Source organism: Phyllobates terribilis, unplaced genomic scaffold (genome assembly GCF_046119375.1).
Source record: "Phyllobates terribilis strain yellow unplaced genomic scaffold, ASM4611937v1 Scaffold_9__5_contigs__length_417890890, whole genome shotgun sequence".
In the NCBI taxonomy this organism is placed as follows: Eukaryota; Metazoa; Chordata; class Amphibia; order Anura; family Dendrobatidae; genus Phyllobates; species Phyllobates terribilis.
The window spans coordinates 57795196-57812259 of NW_027362769.1; the positions used below are offsets into that span (position 1 = coordinate 57795196).

The following is a 17064-nucleotide window of genomic DNA, read 5'->3' on the forward strand; positions in this document are numbered from 1 at the left end:
CTACACAGACAACAAATGGATAAAAGCAGCACTCAATGTTGCATTTATAATGCATGCTTTTGAAAATCGTTGGATTTGGCCAACTTTTATTCAATGTGTATGGGGGCTTCTTGGCCCCACCATTCCCGAGAGTAAAGGGACCACAACTCTGGTTTACCTCTGCTACTCTTTCTCATTAACTCCTCGCACAGCAGCACTTCTTATTGCCCTTTGTTTAGGGAACTGCAGTTTGGTTTCATTTGAGAGACATATATTCCAGGGGTGGCAAACTTTTTGACAGTTTCCCAAATGTAATAGTAAAGCTTGGGCTATATGGCACAGTAATTTGTGGCGTAACCAAGATGACACTACAGTTATTCTCTACAGGGAAAAAGTTACCCTGCAACTGTAAGGGCCTGTGCACACTTTGCAGATTTGTCACTTTTTTTTCTGCGCAGATTTATCATAAAACCAGAAGGATTTCCTGTTGCCAGCAAAGAGAATGAGACTATTGAAGTCTCAATCACATGTTGCTTATTTGTGACTTGCTGATTTAAATCTGCAGAATGTCAATTATTTCAGTGTTTTTTTTAAGCTGCTGATTTCACTCTTACTAGTGAGCAGGGAAAAATCTGCACCAAAAAAAGCATGGAAAAAAACGCACCTGTTTTTCCTGCCAAGAGATGCAGAAATTTCTTCACCAAATACGTAATGTGTGCACATACCCTTACAATCATTTACTGCAATAAGTTATAGCCACAGCCTTTAATATTAATGACAGCCACGGGACACCCCCACACAATCTCATAAAGTAGAATGGATTCTGTGTATATAATGGCTCCTGTTCCTGCAACATGTCAATTTCTCTTGTGGTAAATATGCATTTTTATTTTTTTTTTTTTTATGGATTTTTCCCATAGACTTGAATTAGATTAGAAAAATCCACAGATAACAAATGCACAAGCGTTTGAAGTGCGTTTCCACAGCAGAAACGCGTTAAAAGCACATGTAATCCGCACTTTTTTTCAATAATATTTTTATTCAAGCCTGGTACCAGCAAGTTTCCAAAATGAAGCGGCTTTATTGAAAACCTGACATACCAAAGAAAGACAAAAATGCAATTAAAATTCCTGAAAAAAAAAAAAACGCAATGAAAAAACTTGAGTAATCTAATTTAGCTAATAGGTGCAGAAATGCTACAGAAAATCTGCAACATCAAAAAACTTTCCAAATACTCATTGTGAAAACTTAACCCAAGGGACTATGCACACGTTGAATATTTGTAGCAGACTTTTCTGCAGCAAGAAAACAGAAAATTGGCAGGAAAAACGGTAGGAGGAAATTGGGTGCATGTGATTTTAGAAATCTCATTGACATTATTGGTACTGTAATTGGGCAGCGTTTTTTAGCCCTGAAAAAATGCGCAGCAAAAAAAACGCAGTGTGTGAACAAGCCCTAATTGTGCCTTTTACATATGTGAATCTTAACTTGCTGCTTTGTGGTTTCTTTAAAGCGATATCCTCTTCAGTCAGATATACGACAAACTGAGCGAAAACTGCGTTGCCAAAGGCGTCTTCTTGGAGTGTTTGGAGCCATATCTCCTGCGTGACCAGCTGCCTGGTCTTACCACCCAAGTAATGAAGGACCTTCTCCTCCACTTTCAGGATCGAGGCCTAATGGAGAATGTAGAGGCCTGTATAATACATATGGATGTCACAAGCCTTGACATACAGCAGGTACTACCTTAACGTAAAGATATCTTAAAGGTAATGGGGAAATAAAACATGAAAAGTGACTGTAGCTGGAATTATTTGACTTTTCTTACATATGTCATTAACAAATCTGATGATTTTCCTCAGTATTTGCTTTCTCTTTATCATAGAGAGTACAAAATGGTGAGACTATGTTCTCTAGGAAATAACAGCTGTGGTAGTGATTCTATACAGATGACTGGCAAAGTGGAGCCCTGGGCTCAGATCTGCAGGCGTTTTAGCCTGATTTATTGTTTTGTCAACTGTAATGTGATAATTTTACACTTTTTTTTTTTTTTTTTTCTTTTTTTTTTTTTTCCTCCCATAAAATCACCAAGAGAAAATTACAAAAATTGTGAAATTATTTACCAGGTCATCCCAGTTTTGTAATATATCAGTCACACATGTCCCTGTGTATTATGCAGGCCAAACAATGGAGGTATATACAGCTGCTTCTAAAGGGTTAGGCCATGTGCCCACGTAGCGTTTTTACGGCCACGTAAACGCTTCTAAAACCGTCTGTCATGCAAAGCAATGTGGATGTGCTGTGCACATGATGCGCTAATTAGCGCGCCGAATTTGCAAAACGCAGCATGACCATTTCTACCGCGATTACGCTGCAAATTCGCACCCATTGAGGAACATTAAAACGCAGCACACCCGCAGGTATATGTGGATTTGCTGCATTTCAATTAAATTCAATGGCCGCAAATTTGCAGCGTAATCGCGATGCGTGTGGTACCCAGGATGAAAAGGAGACTACAACTCCTCTTCATCCCGGCTACCACGCGGTGAAAAAAAGAAATAAAAAAGTTTAAAAATAAAAAAATAAAAAAACCTGTATATTCAACTCTCCGGCGGCCCCCCCGGTCTGCTCCAGGCGGCGTCTTCTCTCCTTGGTGTCCCGCGGTGTACTTGCAGGACCTGCAGTGACATAATTTAGTCAGCTGATGGTCACGCGACCGCTGACGTCGGCAGTCAGGTGATGGTCGCGTGACCATCAGCTGACTAAATGACGTCATCGCAGGTCCTGACAGTACACTGCGGGACGCCAAGGAGAGAGGACGCCGCCGGGAGGAGACCGGGGGCCGCCGGAGAGGTGAATATACAGGTTTTTTTTTTTTTTTTTTTTTTTTTTTTTTTAACTATAGATGCAGCATTTAAAGCATCTAAGTTGGTCACACAATATAAATCCATGCCGATTTCATGGATTTGTATTGTGTGACCAACTTGTCAAGCCCTTTTCCAAGTGATGCTCAAAATCGCTTGAAAAAAACGCTGAAAAAACGCTTCTCTTATAGAAAAAAACGCATGTAAATCTGCATGGGTTTTTTTCTGCCAGAGAGGGGCAAAAACGCTCTACCTCAAATCTGCTACGTGGGCACATAGCCTTAGGCTGTGCATATTTGCAGGGTGTAAACGCTCCAGAAACGCATTGCATACCTTATCCATGACTTCCTATGACATTCTGCAAGTTCTGTGCACATGGTCAGGATTTTTTTTTTGCGTGGATTTTACTCGCAGAAAAAATACGGACATGACCAATTCTTGTGCGTATTTGCCTATACAATGCATTGGAAAAACGCATGTAAAAACCGCATGCGTTTTTCTGCTAAGAAGATACAGAAATGCTCAGGAAAATTTCTGCTTCATTCCTTCATCGTGGGCACTAAGCCTTAATCTGCAAAAGAAGAAATCATCGGCCTGTTGGGGTTTAGTTTGAGTTGCTCACTATATACTGCACAAAGACAGACCATTGCAAAATGCTGTGACGGCATTTACCTTACCTTTTTTTCTGCTACTCAATACACTTGAATCCATCTTACAGCTCTTCTTGCATAAGTATATCCAGTATAAATCAGCAGCACAGATCTCCTCTGTACTTACACTTGCACACTCGCAGTCTTAATGTTATCTACAAGCTGATAAGCAAGAAGTCTCATACAGCTGTTACAATAGTGATACAGCAGAGAGCCCAAATTCAGCCAACGTCAACCTCCCTTTCTTATAGGACCAGAGCTGTTATTTCAGAAGGGTTTTCTGTTTTGGTCTCCTATTGCTTCATGAAGTTTTCCAGGATGTGATAGGTCCTCTTTACTTTCTCTCTATTTCGCTGATATCTCTAAGTGTTACGTTTTAAAGAGGTTGTCCACTACTTGGGCAACCCCTTTTCATCCCTCATGTTTGGCCCCGTTAAAATAAAACCACCTATACTCTCCCCTCCCATTCCGGCGGTGCTACACTCGCTGTCCTGGGGCTCTAATGCGGTTATGTGGTGTGAGCCTTGCGCCCAAACAGCGCTGGCGTCACTGGCCCCGCCTGTGGATATATTGAACATCAGCAGGAAGAGAGAGCTGCTGCTCTGACTTCCTCTTGATGTTAGATATGTCCGAAGGCGGAGATGGTGGAGCCGGCACTGATCGGGCGCAGGGCTCACACCACATAACCGCATTAGAGCCCCAGGACAGCGAGTGTAGCACCGCCGGAATGGGAGGGGAGAGTATAGGTGGTTTTACTTTAATGATGCTAAACATGAGGATTGAAAAGGGGTTGCCCAAGTAGTGGACAACCCCTTTAATGTTAAATATAAACCGCTAGTAATTGTATTTTTCAGATTGTTCAAATGTGTTGGGAGCACAGACTCTACGATGCAATGATTTATGTGTACAACAGTGGGACAAATGATTTTATCAGTCCAATGGAGGTATGCATTGTATAAGTTATATTATTAAAAATAGAAAATAATTCAACTTAAAGTTTTCTGAATATGTGAATAATGTACAGTTGAATGAAATCCAACTATTTAAAGGGGTTGTCATTATGTACTAAAAGTCCTGTTGTGATCACTTGCCATACATGCTTTTCAATTAAAATAATAGATACTTTCCCCAAAACAAGAGGTGGGGGAATATTATATCAAAAATGAATATTGGCATTCATGCTCATGGTACTGCGGCAGCCAATCACTGACCTCAGCAGTAATACTTGCATTGGCTCCTTTGGTCACATTTTGGCATGTTATCACAGCTTGACAAAAGACTGTCAAAAACTAGTGAAGCCATTCTCCTGGCGTGCCAGCACCAATAAAAGAGGAGTTTTTTTTATTCTATAATATTACCTGCTCTTAGTAAATTTTTGGAAATCCCCTTTAACCCTTTCCCAATGTAGAATAAAATACTGCTTCCTGTGTTGGATCCACATGTATCAAGCAGGCTCAGGAGCTGAGCCTGCATCACACCCAGCAGATGCAACATCTGACTGTAACAGCAGCAGCCAGAGTTAGTTCCAATCTCTGCTATTTAAAGGGGTATTCCCATATCCAAGATCCTATCAAAATATGTAGTGGGTGTAATATTAATAATGTTAGCAAATACATCCCACTGGAAATGTAGTATAGTTCTTCAGATTCATTATGCCTCTTAGCCCATGTGCAGGGCACTGCAGTAACTTGTGTATTCATGGTTATGACGACTCATATGGAGACAGTTAGTTAGTTATACAGCTCTTGGTGGTCGTAACCATGGATATCTAAATTACTGCAATGCTTGCTCATGAGGAAAGAGACATAGCGAATCTGAAGAACTATACTACATTTTTAATTGGAGGAATTTTCTATTATTATTATTAGCTATTGAATCCATTCTATGCCCGGGTGGCGAGCATTTTTATTGGTATGTGCCGCCCCCATCCGGAGACCAGGGGATGAGTGTGGCACCAGAGTGCGCGTGTGCCCATATCGCGCTGTCCGGTGCTAATTTGTCTTCACTAAAATGGCACCGGATAGCACGCTATGTGACGATTCCGACGCCACACTCCTCCCCCGGACTCCGGCCAAAACAGAGGTACCGCGGCAACATTCCTTCAGGTCAGGTATGTACTTATGGCGCCGGAGCTTGCGGTATGCATTGTCTACGCATACGGCGATCTCCGGCGCCATATACTTCTCTTACCTGTAACGGCTGGATGCGTTCTTCTGTCTGGAGCCAGACTGCGCAGGTGCGTCGCGCATGTGCAGTCTTTAGGGGCTTCGGACAGAAGGACACATCCTTGGTTATATTATAGATGCCACCCAATTCTGTCAATATCCCCCATCCTGGTATATGGCACCCCTGATCCCCATCCTTATATGCAAGGCCCCCATCATCCCTATCCTGGTATGCAATGCACCCCTTTTCCTGGTATGTATGGCACCCCCTCATTCCCCTATTGTGGTATGTATGGCATCCCCCCCCCCACCCTTTTGTGGTATGTATGGCCGCCCCTCTATCGTGGTGTGTATGGCACCCCATCACGCTGCGCGCACACACACAAAAAAACAAACCCTTCTACTCACCTTTCTTCCTGTGCTCCAGCGCTGCATCTCGTTGTGCCGGAGGCTGGGGGAGGAGTGCGGCGCCAGAGTATGCGTATGCCCATACCGCGCTGTCCGGTGCCATTTTGTTGAAGACGCACTGCAAATGTGTCTTCAGTAAAATGGTGCCTGATAGAAGGCTATGCGCATGCGCCGATTCCGCCGGCGAGAACAGAGGCGCCACGGCAACACTCCTCCGGGTCATGTAAGTATGACCTTATGGCGCTGGAAATCGCGGTATGTGTTCAGTGACTACGCATACCGTGATCTATGGCGCCATATACTTCTCTTACCTGTAACGGCTGGATGTGGTCTTCTGTCGGGAGCCAGACTGCGCAGGCGTGTCGCGCTTGCGCAGTCTATGGAGGCTTCGGACAGAGGGACGCATCTACCTTTTATATTATAGATTACGCCTATTACATATTGGGATAGGATCTTGGAGATGGGAATATCCCTTTTAACCATTTAGCTATTTAATTGCTGCTGTCAATCACTAATATCAGCATTTTAATAGACCAGTTATTATCGGTTACCACTGGCCCCCTGTGATACCATTCCCGGTTTGCAAAGCGTTGTCATGGCAGCCAGAGACCTGATGAATACTCTCATAGCTGTCATGTTAGTCCTAAAAGAAAATGAGATGCTGATAACTGTACTTCAGTAACCATAGAAACATCGAACTAAAAGATCTAAAAACACTGAAGCAGCAAACTCTGTGAAAACCAAAATTTAACTCTGCCTCAAAACTTTTGGCCATGGACTATATGTACCCCAGAATGGTATCCATAAAAGAATCAGCTCGGCATGCAAGAAGAAGAGAAAAAAATCCTCTCACCTGTCTGTCAGATGTATAGGTATAAATGGTATGCATCTCAAAAAATGACACCAACCAATTTTTTTATTTTACAAATTTTCAAAATTTGATTTCACCACTTAAATAATACAAAAAATGATACATTTGTCACTTTAATCATACTTACCTGGAAAATCATGTTACCAGGTTATTTTACTGCACAAGGTACCCCTTAAAAACAAAACCCTAAAACAATAACAGCATTGGGTTTTTTTGTTTGTGTTTTCCTTTTTTTGGTTCCCCCTCCTTCTTCACTTTCCAGTACACTATATGCTAGAATGAATAGTGTCATTCAAAACTGAAACTCGTACCATAAAAAACAAGCCCCCATGTGACTGTCAACTGAAAAATAAAGTAATGACTCTTTTGTAACCAGGGGAAGAAAAAAATGAAATCCCAAAAATAAAAATTGGTTATGGCAGTGGAGATGCTGACTGTAGTACTTTCACTTGTTAAATCCCGTACCCATCAATTGCCAATTTTCAGTCTTTAACATTGATGCTTGGTGCTTTGTTCGTCCCCTCTGGATCTGCCATTCAGCAGAGTTTAGGGGCTGCGGTGCTCGGGAACTTTCAGTTGTCTCGGGCTGAGATGCGGAGCCAGATTCAGCCACCTATATGGACGAGTCATTCTGCCGATCTGCAGGGTTAGATCATTAATACTTTAGTATTCTTTCAGTTACTGCTTACATGGTGCCATATAGGCAAAAGATAATGATATGGAGATTCTCCACTTTTCAGTCCTAGATGTCCCACAGAAAAATATTTAGCTAAAATCAACTTTGAATAAAGTTTGAAACCGAAAAACTTATTCCTATAAAAGTTGATGTAGCATAGAAAAAAAAAATGATGACTAAATTCAGAAAGGCTTTTTTTTATTTTTTTTATTTTTTTTTTATTAATCTGCCCATCCTTTTATCTCTGTGGGACCAGCTGTCATAGGAATTAATGATGCACAGTGGGTTTGAACTGCTCTGTATCAGAGATTGGACTCTGCCGCCAATTACTACCACGCTGTAAACAGCCATTTGATCTTTCTCACTGAGAAGAGAAGAATTTCAGAGGTTCACAGCAACATAAAGTCTTTTAGACAGCAAACATGTTTTCTCTCTGATATCTATCCTGTCACATTATAGTACGGGCAAATCATATGATATACTGTGTCCGCGGGGGAAACACTATAGATAAATTGTAGCTAGGCCAAATGTGGTCATTAGGGCTCGTGCAGACAACGGTAGTTTCTGTCCAAGATGGAGAAACTTTTTTTAAAAAAATTCTCCACATCCGAGAAAATCGGATCCCACTCTGATCAAACTGTGATCTGAGTGTGATTTGCATAATCGGACCAATATTTCTTGGATGAGAGAAAAACAGTCATGTAAACCTAACCTTACTGGGATTGATTCATATAACACTTGCCCATTTTTCATCAGGATTGACAATTCCTATGCATATCATGGGTAGTCTATGTAAATACCCTATATTGACTTGTATGTTCCACTTTTCTTAGCATTTTTACAATTCATGTATAATCTGTGTTGATATTAACAGTTTTATAAAAATATATATGTAATGAGGGAGATGTTTCTGAAATACAGACTTGATGTATCTCTGAGTTTTCCCTAAGTGGTTTAAGGGGTAAAGTTTCTCCTTGTGGAGAGTACCATGTCAGCATAAGGAGATTTATAGGCCATGCAGTGCTCCTCTGGGAATTTAAATCTACAAATTGCCTCTTTAGAGAGAAGGAGAAGGAGAACATGAACTCAAGTGCCATCTATTGGATGTAGCAATCCTAAAAGTCAATATTGACTCTTTAATGAACCATGGTACATGTTGTCCATGTTTCAGGGTGTTTGCCCCTCATGAGTGCAAAGCTGCAGATGAGTCACGTGGCAAGGCTTGTTAAAGGGTTAATATTGACTTTTAGGATTGCTTCATCCAATAACTGGTGCTCCAGTTACCTGGCAAGGATTCTTAGTCAATATTGACTTCTGGGATTTTTGCTTCCAATAGGTGGTGCTAGAGTTCCTGTCCTCTCTGAAGAGGCTATTTGTATTATTTTTTCCTATGCACTCCTCTTAGTTTGTATGTTGTTGTGTTTTTTTTTTTTGTTTACTTTATTTAATCAATATATATATTTTTTTTATTTAGAAACTGTTCAAGTGCATTTCTGCCCCTGTGAGCTCTGGGAAATCTTTAACAGGTACGTTGTGAACAATGCATGCTGGTGTGATATTGAATGCAGGATAAGCAATCAACACATCTAATTTGTATATTTTTGTCTGCTAGATGAACAAGTTGTGATGGGGAATAAGCTGCTTGTTTATATCAGGTAAATCACTAATATCATGATTTTTCTATTAATACACACGTGGTCAAAATTGTTGATACCCCTCGTTTAATGAAAGAAAAACCCACAATGGTCTCAGAAATGACTTTAAACTGACAAAAGTAATAATAAATTAAAAATCTCTGAAAATGAACAAATGAAGGTCAGACATTGCTTTTAAACCCTGCTTCCACAGAAATGTAAAAAAAATTAAACTGATGAAATAGGCCTGGACAGAAATGATGGTTCTTCTTAACTTTAATATTTTGTTGAACAACCTTTTGAGGCAATCACTGCAATCAAACCATTCCTGTAACTGTCAATGAGACTTCTGCACCTCTCCACAGGTATTTTGGCCCACTCCTCATGAGCAAACTGCTCCAGTTGTCTTGTGTTTGAAGGTTGCCTTTTCCAGACGGCATGTTTCAGCTCTTTCCAAAGATGCTCAATAGGATTTAGGTCAGGGCTCATAGAAGGCCATTTCGGAATAGTCTGTTTTCCTCTTAGCCATTCTTGGGTGTTTTTAGCTGTGTTTTTTGGGTCATTATCCTGTTGCAAGACCCATGACCTGCGACTGAGACCAAGCTTTCTGACACTGGGCAGCACATTTCTCTCTAGAATCCCTTCATAGTCTTGAGATTTCAATGTACCCTGCACAGATTCAAGACACCCTGTGCCAGATGCAGCAAAGCAGCCCCAGAACATAACAGCGCCTCCTCTGTTTCACAGTAGGGACAGTGTTTTTTTTTCTTGATATGCTTCATTTTTCCATCTGTGAACACAGAGCTGATGTGCCTTGCCAAAAACTTCCATTTCTCCAATCCCCTCCACGACAGCACACCTGGAGGTAGCCTCCCCATCCTAATTAGGGACAGGAAAACAAGCGGTTAAATAGCCCCCCCCCCTACCACACCCCGAGCAGAGCCCTATTACATTTACCTGTGCCGGGCTGCAGGGAGCGATGGCCTCCGGCCTTCCCTCCCTGGCAGCTCCCGTTCCCTCTGGAGCGTGACCTCCTCACTCGCCTGCCCCTACGGGTAAAGCTGAGTGGGGTTGGGGCTGGGGGCCTTCTGTAGCTCCCGAGCCGGAGTCTCCTCTGTCCTCCATGGCAGCGTTCTGGCGCGCATGCAGGATGCGCCAGAAGTCAGATATTCGGCCCGCGGGACATCTCTTACGGTTGCGTTCCACCGTGGAACGCATTGGGCTGCGGCGGGAAATTCAAACTGGAAACCGAGGTTTTTGCCAAGGAATGGAGGATCTTTCACCGGATAGGTGGAAATTTGGCGCTGTATCTCGGTCTCTTCTATAAAAGACCCAGATGAGAAGACACCATTAAGGTAGGACAGAATATTCTGCTGCTATGGAGGGTGTTATTTCAAAGCCTGCGTCTGCAGAGCCCAGCGCTAACCCGGCCCCAGTAAGTACTTAAGGGCAAGGTTGTTCCCCACTCTCTTTTTTTTTTTTTTTAGAGCAGGATCCCAAATTGTATTTTAAAATCTCCCCTTTCTAATTTTAGGAAGGTAAGGATCCGGGACCAAGAGTGGGAGAAAATGCTACAATTCGCAAATGTGCCATTTGTAGGAAAAAGCTTGCTTCAGGGCAAAAGAAACCCCTATGCCAGAAATGCACTTTCAGCATTGTGAAGGAGGAACAGCCTTCCCTTATGGAAGAAGTCAGGGGAATGGTTCGGCAGGAAATACAATCCTCCCTAGCCTCCTTCTCGCAGTCTTTTTCGCAAGCCAGAGCTGAGGGTCCATCTCCGCCGAAAAGGAGAAAGTATACTGTTAGGGATACCTCTGATTCAAAAGAATTGGGATCCATGGAGGAACCTGAGGAAGGGGTTCTAAGTGAAGATCATGAGGAGGATAATAAATCTTACTTTTCTGCCGAAAATATGGAAGAATTGTTGTTGCAGGTGAGACACTATGCAGGTGAAAGAAGAGAAGACCCGTACAGTTCAGGACGAGATGTTTGGGGGTCTGAAATCCAAGAAGAAGTTAGTGTTCCCGGTGCATGACAACATTCGGAGTCTAATAATGGATGAATGAGAGTCACCTGAAAAAAGGCTGTGTTACGGGAGAAATGAAGGATAGATTCCCTCTGGATGAAAATACGGCTAAACTATGGACGGAAACTCCGAAAGTGGATGTGCAAGTGGCAAGAGTAGCGAAGAAAACAACCCTTCCCTTTGAAGACTCGTCCCAGCTGAAGGATCCTATGGATAGGAAGATGGACAGTCTGCTAAGGCAGACATGGGAAACATCGGCGGCTTCACTGAAGACTAATATTGCTTTGACTTGTGTAGCTCGTTCCATGTTCCTCTGGCTACAACAACTAGAGGAACATCTCTGGAAAGGTACTCCTCAGGAGGACCTCCTTACATCTCTTCCTTTGCTACAGAAGGCCACTGGATTCCTAGCTGATGCCTCAGCGCGGAGTCTGTCAAGATTGCGGCAAGATCGTCGGCCTTATCTAATTCCACAAGAATAGCTCTATGGTTGAAGATGTGGAGTGGGGACAACGCCTCAAAGTCTAAGCTTTGTTCTATCCCGTTTAAAGGAGAGTATATGTATGTAGCAGTCTTGGACGAGCTGTTGGAGAAAGCATCCAAGAAGAAGTCTCTGCCAGAGCTGAAGATTTCAAGGGACTTCAGGAAGAGACAATTTCTCCCCCCTCAGCAGCAACAGCAGCAAGCATTTCAGTATAGAGGCAATGGTAAAACCGGTCGCTGGAGTTACCCAAAAGGGGGAAGAGGAAAGAATATATTTCAAAGTTAAAGGCAAGACAGACAATGACGCCAAATCTGGTAGGAGGCAGGATTGCAAGCTTCCTTCCACAATGACGGCTAATATCCTCGGACAGGAAGATCCTGGACATGGTGGCGGTAGGAGCCGAAATAGACTTTGCTACCTACCCTCCAAGAAGGGTAGAAGTAACGTCCTTGCCTTCTGCAAGATTACAAAAGTTCCTAATGACAGGTCTTCAGAATTTTCAAAACTTGGGAGTTAGATCACCAGTGCCTCGCATGGAACAAGGAGAAGGTCATTATTCTCGAGTGTTTCTGTTGAAAAAGGTTTCTGGTTCCTACAGGATAATCCTCAATCTAAAACATCTCAACCAATATGTGAAATACAGAAGGTCCAAGATGGAGTCGATAAGGTCCACGATTCCGTTGATTGGGAAAGGATTTGTCATGGCAATAATAGACCTGCAAGAGGCATACTACCATTTGCCCATTCACCCGGCCTACAGAAAATTCCTCAGATTTGCCGTAAATCAGAACCAAAAGGTGCTCCATTTTCAATTCAATGTACTCCCCTTCGGAATTTCATTGGCACCCTGTCTATTTACAAAGATCATGGCAGAGGTGGTAGCTTGTCTAAGAAGATGGAATATCTGCATCGTCCCCTATTTAGACGATTTTTTTAGTGATGGCTCTCTGTTTCAAGTTTGCAAAGAGACCTTCAGATGACCCTCCAGATTCTTGAATCATTGGGATGGCTGATAAATTACAAGAAGTCAGATCTGATTCCCTCCACCAGGAAGACTTTCTTGGGAATTCTCCTGGACTCTCAGCACCAAGCCTCTTTGCTGCCAAAAGAGAAACAAATTCAGTTACGGTCGAAAGTTTATGCACTGAAGAACCAGAGCAGAGTTTCAATAAGATTCGCCATGTCCATCCTCGGGACCATGACCTCATCTATTCAAGCGGTACCTTGGGCTCAAGCGCATTCGAGGGTCCTTCAAAACTACATCCTTTCCTGTTGAGACAGATCTCCAAGTTCTCTCACCAGCAGAATTCATCTGCCAGAGAAGGTGAAAGCATATTTAAGGTGGTGGCACTGTCCAGGAATTCTGGAGAAAGGTTCGACATGGATTCAACTTCCCTTGTTATCGGTCAAAACAGACGCAAGCAAAAGGGGATGGAGAGCTGTAGTCTCCCATGTGGCTTTTCAAGGAGTCTGGTCACAAGAAGTTGCAGAACAATCCTTGAACCTAAGAGGGCTGAAAGCGTTGGAGGAAACCCTATGGGCGGCCAATTCTCTACTTCAGGGGTCACATGTCAGGGTCTACTCGGACAATATGTCAACTGTAGCCCACTTAAGACATCAGGGAAGTACGAAAAACAGGAGATTGCAAATGATCTCAGAAAGAATCTTCCACTGGGCGGAGCATCATCTACTTTCTTTGTCGGCTCTGCACCTGAGGGGCTCCGACAACGATCAGGCAAAGATATTTCAGATGATTGTACAAAAGTGGGGATACCCAGATGTGGATTTGTTTGCAAACCAGAAAAACGTGAAAGTAAGAGCTTTTTTTTTCTCCTTGGACCCCAAGGATTCAGCAACAGGGATAGATGCATTCGCTCACCCTTGGGAAGTCGGGCTCGCTTATGCTTTTCCCCCGATTCCATTGATACCAAGGACCTTACAAAAAATCAGGTCGGAAAGAGTCAAGACGATTCTAATAGCTCCAATGTGGCCAAAAAGAGCATGGTTCGGAGCATTGAACAGTCTAAGAATGGAGGATCCGTTGATACTTCCTCAAATCCACGATCTGCTGCATCAGGGCCCGATCTACCATCTGGCCCCTCAAAATTTGTGTCTGGGGCTTGGCTTATGAGACCGCCCTCTTAAGAGCCAGAGGCTTCTCACTGTAAGTGATCCATACACTGCAGAAAACAGGTCATGAATTCAATCTATGAAAAAATCTGGAAAGCTTTCAAACTATGGTATGAACCTCGTCCATTAGATCCCTTTCGGTCTGACATGGCCAGAATCTTGGACTTCCTGCAGAACGGTCTGTCTAAAGGATTGAGACCAAGCACACTTAAGGTCCAAGTCTCGGTCTTAAGCTCCTATTTTGATACTGATTTGGCCCAGAACAGATGGATTAGTAGATTCATGACAGCTGCTTCTCGGATAAATCCAACAAGAGCTAAGATAGTTCCACCTTGGGATCTCAACATAGTTCTTAGAGGCCTAGCTATGCATCCTTTCGAGCAATAGCCGAGGCACACATAGACAAATTGTCTTGGAAAGCGGCATTGCTTATAGCTCTGACTACAGCCAGGAGAGTGGGTGAAATCCAAGCCCTGTCTATCAGAGAACCTTATTGTCGTATTTTGGAGGACAGGATCATCCTCCATTTGGAAACTTCTTTTCTTCCCAAGGTGTCGTCTGATTTTCATATGTCTCAGCTGATAATTCTCCCGGCCTTCTGTCTTAATCCATCAAATAGCAAGGAAGAAGAATTCCACGCATTGGGCGTAAGAAGGGCTATAATCCACTACTTGAGTCAGACTGAAACTTGGAGGAAGGATCAGAACTTATTTGTTCAATATGGAGGCCCAAATAAAGGGATGAAAATTGCAAAAAATACGCTAGCAAATTGGATTAAAAAAGCAATTTGTGAAACCTACATAGTTCAAGATTTGCCTCCTCCGGAATCCTTGAAAGCTCATTCTACTAGAGCTGTGTCGGTGTCTTGGGCTGAAAAGGCTAGTGCATCCAAAGCAAATTTGCAGGACAGCTACGTGGTCGTCTGTCCATACCTTTGCTAAACATTATAGATTAGGTTTTATGTCAAATAAAGATTTAGCATTTAGAAGGAAATTCCTTCAGGCTGTCTCTCCCTAAGATTCATTCCTTGGTATTACTCCAGGTGTGCTGTCGTGGAGGGGATTGGAGAAAATAGAATTAGACTTACCGGTAATTCGGTTTCTAAGACCCTCCACGACAGCATGGGTAATTCCCGCCTTTTCCTTGTTGATGGAAAAATCCTTAGCGTTAATAAAATATTTAAAGCATTCATACTGTGTGGTCCTTTGAAAACACTGGGGATGGTAGCGGGGAGGGGCTATTTAACCTCTTGTTTTCCTGTCCCTAATTAGGATGGAGAGGCTACCTCCAGGTGTGCTGTCGTGGAGGGTCTTAGAATTAGACTTACCGGTAATTCGTTTTCTATTTTTTGTCTCATCTGTCCATAGGACATTCTCCCAGAAGCTTTGTATCTTTTCAACATGTAGTTTGGCTAATTCCAGTCTGGCTTTTTTATGATTTCCCCCCCCCCCCCCCCCCCCCCCAACAATGGTGTTCTCCTTGGTCGTCTCACCATGAAGTCCCCTTTGGATCAAACAACGACGGATGGTGCGATCTGACACTGATGTTCCTTGAGCTTGAAGTTCTCGTTTAATCTCTTTAGAAGTTACCCTGGGCTCTTTTGTTACCATTCGTATTATCCGTCTCTTTGATTTGTCATCAATTTTCCTCCTGCGGCCACATCCAGGGAGGTTAGCTACAGTCCCATGGATCTTAAATTTTGGAATAATATGTGCAACCGTAGTCACAGGAACATCAAGCTGCTTGGAGATGGTCTTATAACCTTTACCTTTTAACATGCTTGTCTATAATTTTCTTTCTAATCTCCTGAGACAACTCTTTCCTTTGCTTCCTCTGGTCCATGTTGAGTGTGGTACACACCATGTCACCAAACAGCACAGTGAGTATCTGTAGCCCTATATACAGGCCCACTGACTGATTACAAGATTGTAGACACCTGTGATGCTAATTAGTGGACACAACTTGATTTAACATGTCCATTTTGTCACATTATTTTCAGGGGTACCATCATTTCTGTCCAGGCCTATTTCATGAGTTTAATTATTTTAAAAAATTCTGTGGAAGCAGGGTTGAAAATCAATGTCTGTTTTTCATTTGTTCATTTTCATAGATTTTTAATTTATTACTTTTGTCAGATTCAAGTCATTTCTGTGACCATTGTGGGTTTTTCTTTCATTAAACAAGGGGGAACCAACAATTTTGACCACGTGTGTGTATATTCAGTTCTGCCATGAGCCATCAGCATGAGCTTCCCCTTAACCAGGCCATGTGCAGATGGAGACATTCAAAAACAATGGGTTTTTAAGTAGAAACCGCTTGGGGAAATGCTTTCGTTTGGAGGAGTTTTCAGAAGCCGTTTTGTAAAGGTTTTTTTTTTTCTTTTTTTTCCTATAACCTTTAGGCTGCGTGCCCACTATGCGTTTTTCAAGCGTTTTTGCCACGGAATTTCCGTAGCGAAAACGCTTAAACCCTTGGTAATACGTGCCCCATGGTCCCCAATGATAATCCGCTGCGGATTATCATTGCGGAAAAATATGCAGCATAGCCATTAATTTTGCGGACACGCAGCGTAATTGCCGCCATTGACTTGCATTGAATCGCTTAATATCTGCATCACATGTGCACATGCGGATATTAAGCGATTCAATGTGCGGATGGTACCCGGGTCTGGAGAAGAGGAGACTCTCCTCCAGACCCGGGTACCATGGTACCTGTTTAAAAAAAAAATAAATAAAATAAAAAATAAACATATACTCACCTTCCGATGTCCCCTGGTCTTTTCTCCATAGCGTCCGGTCTCTTGTACGGCTCGCGGTGGTGTGAAAGGACCTTCCATGACGTCATTTAGTCGCGTGACCTGTCACATGACTAAATGACGTCATGAAAGGTCCTTTCACACCATCGCGAGCCGTACAAGAGACCAGACGCAGCAGAGAAAAGACCGGGGGCCATCAGAAGGTGAGTATAATGTTGTGTTTTGTTTTTTACCATTTTTATTCCTTTTTTTTTTTTTTTTTTTTTTAAACTGTTAACTTGGTCACCCTATATAAATCCATGCCGTTTGCATGGATTTATATAGTGTGACCAAGTTGTCAAGCACTTTCCAAGTGATTCTAAAATCGCTTGGAGAAGTGCTTGGTAACCCGCATGCAAAAACGCATGCAAAAACGCTTCTACCTG

The 17064-nt window shown here is 42.7% G+C and overlaps 1 protein-coding gene across 1 annotated transcript in view; it reads left to right on the forward strand.

Moving 5' to 3' along the window:
- The window catches only part of VPS8 (VPS8 subunit of CORVET complex), a 170889-nt gene that overhangs the window by 79510 nt on the left and 74315 nt on the right, over window positions 1–17064 (forward strand). The window contains exons 22-25 of the mRNA XM_073646517.1: window positions 1493–1715; window positions 4345–4434; window positions 9085–9136; window positions 9223–9265. Coding sequence (XP_073502618.1) covers window positions 1493–1715; window positions 4345–4434; window positions 9085–9136; window positions 9223–9265 — 408 coding nt within the window. The remainder of the gene's footprint in view (window positions 1–1492; window positions 1716–4344; window positions 4435–9084; window positions 9137–9222; window positions 9266–17064) is intronic.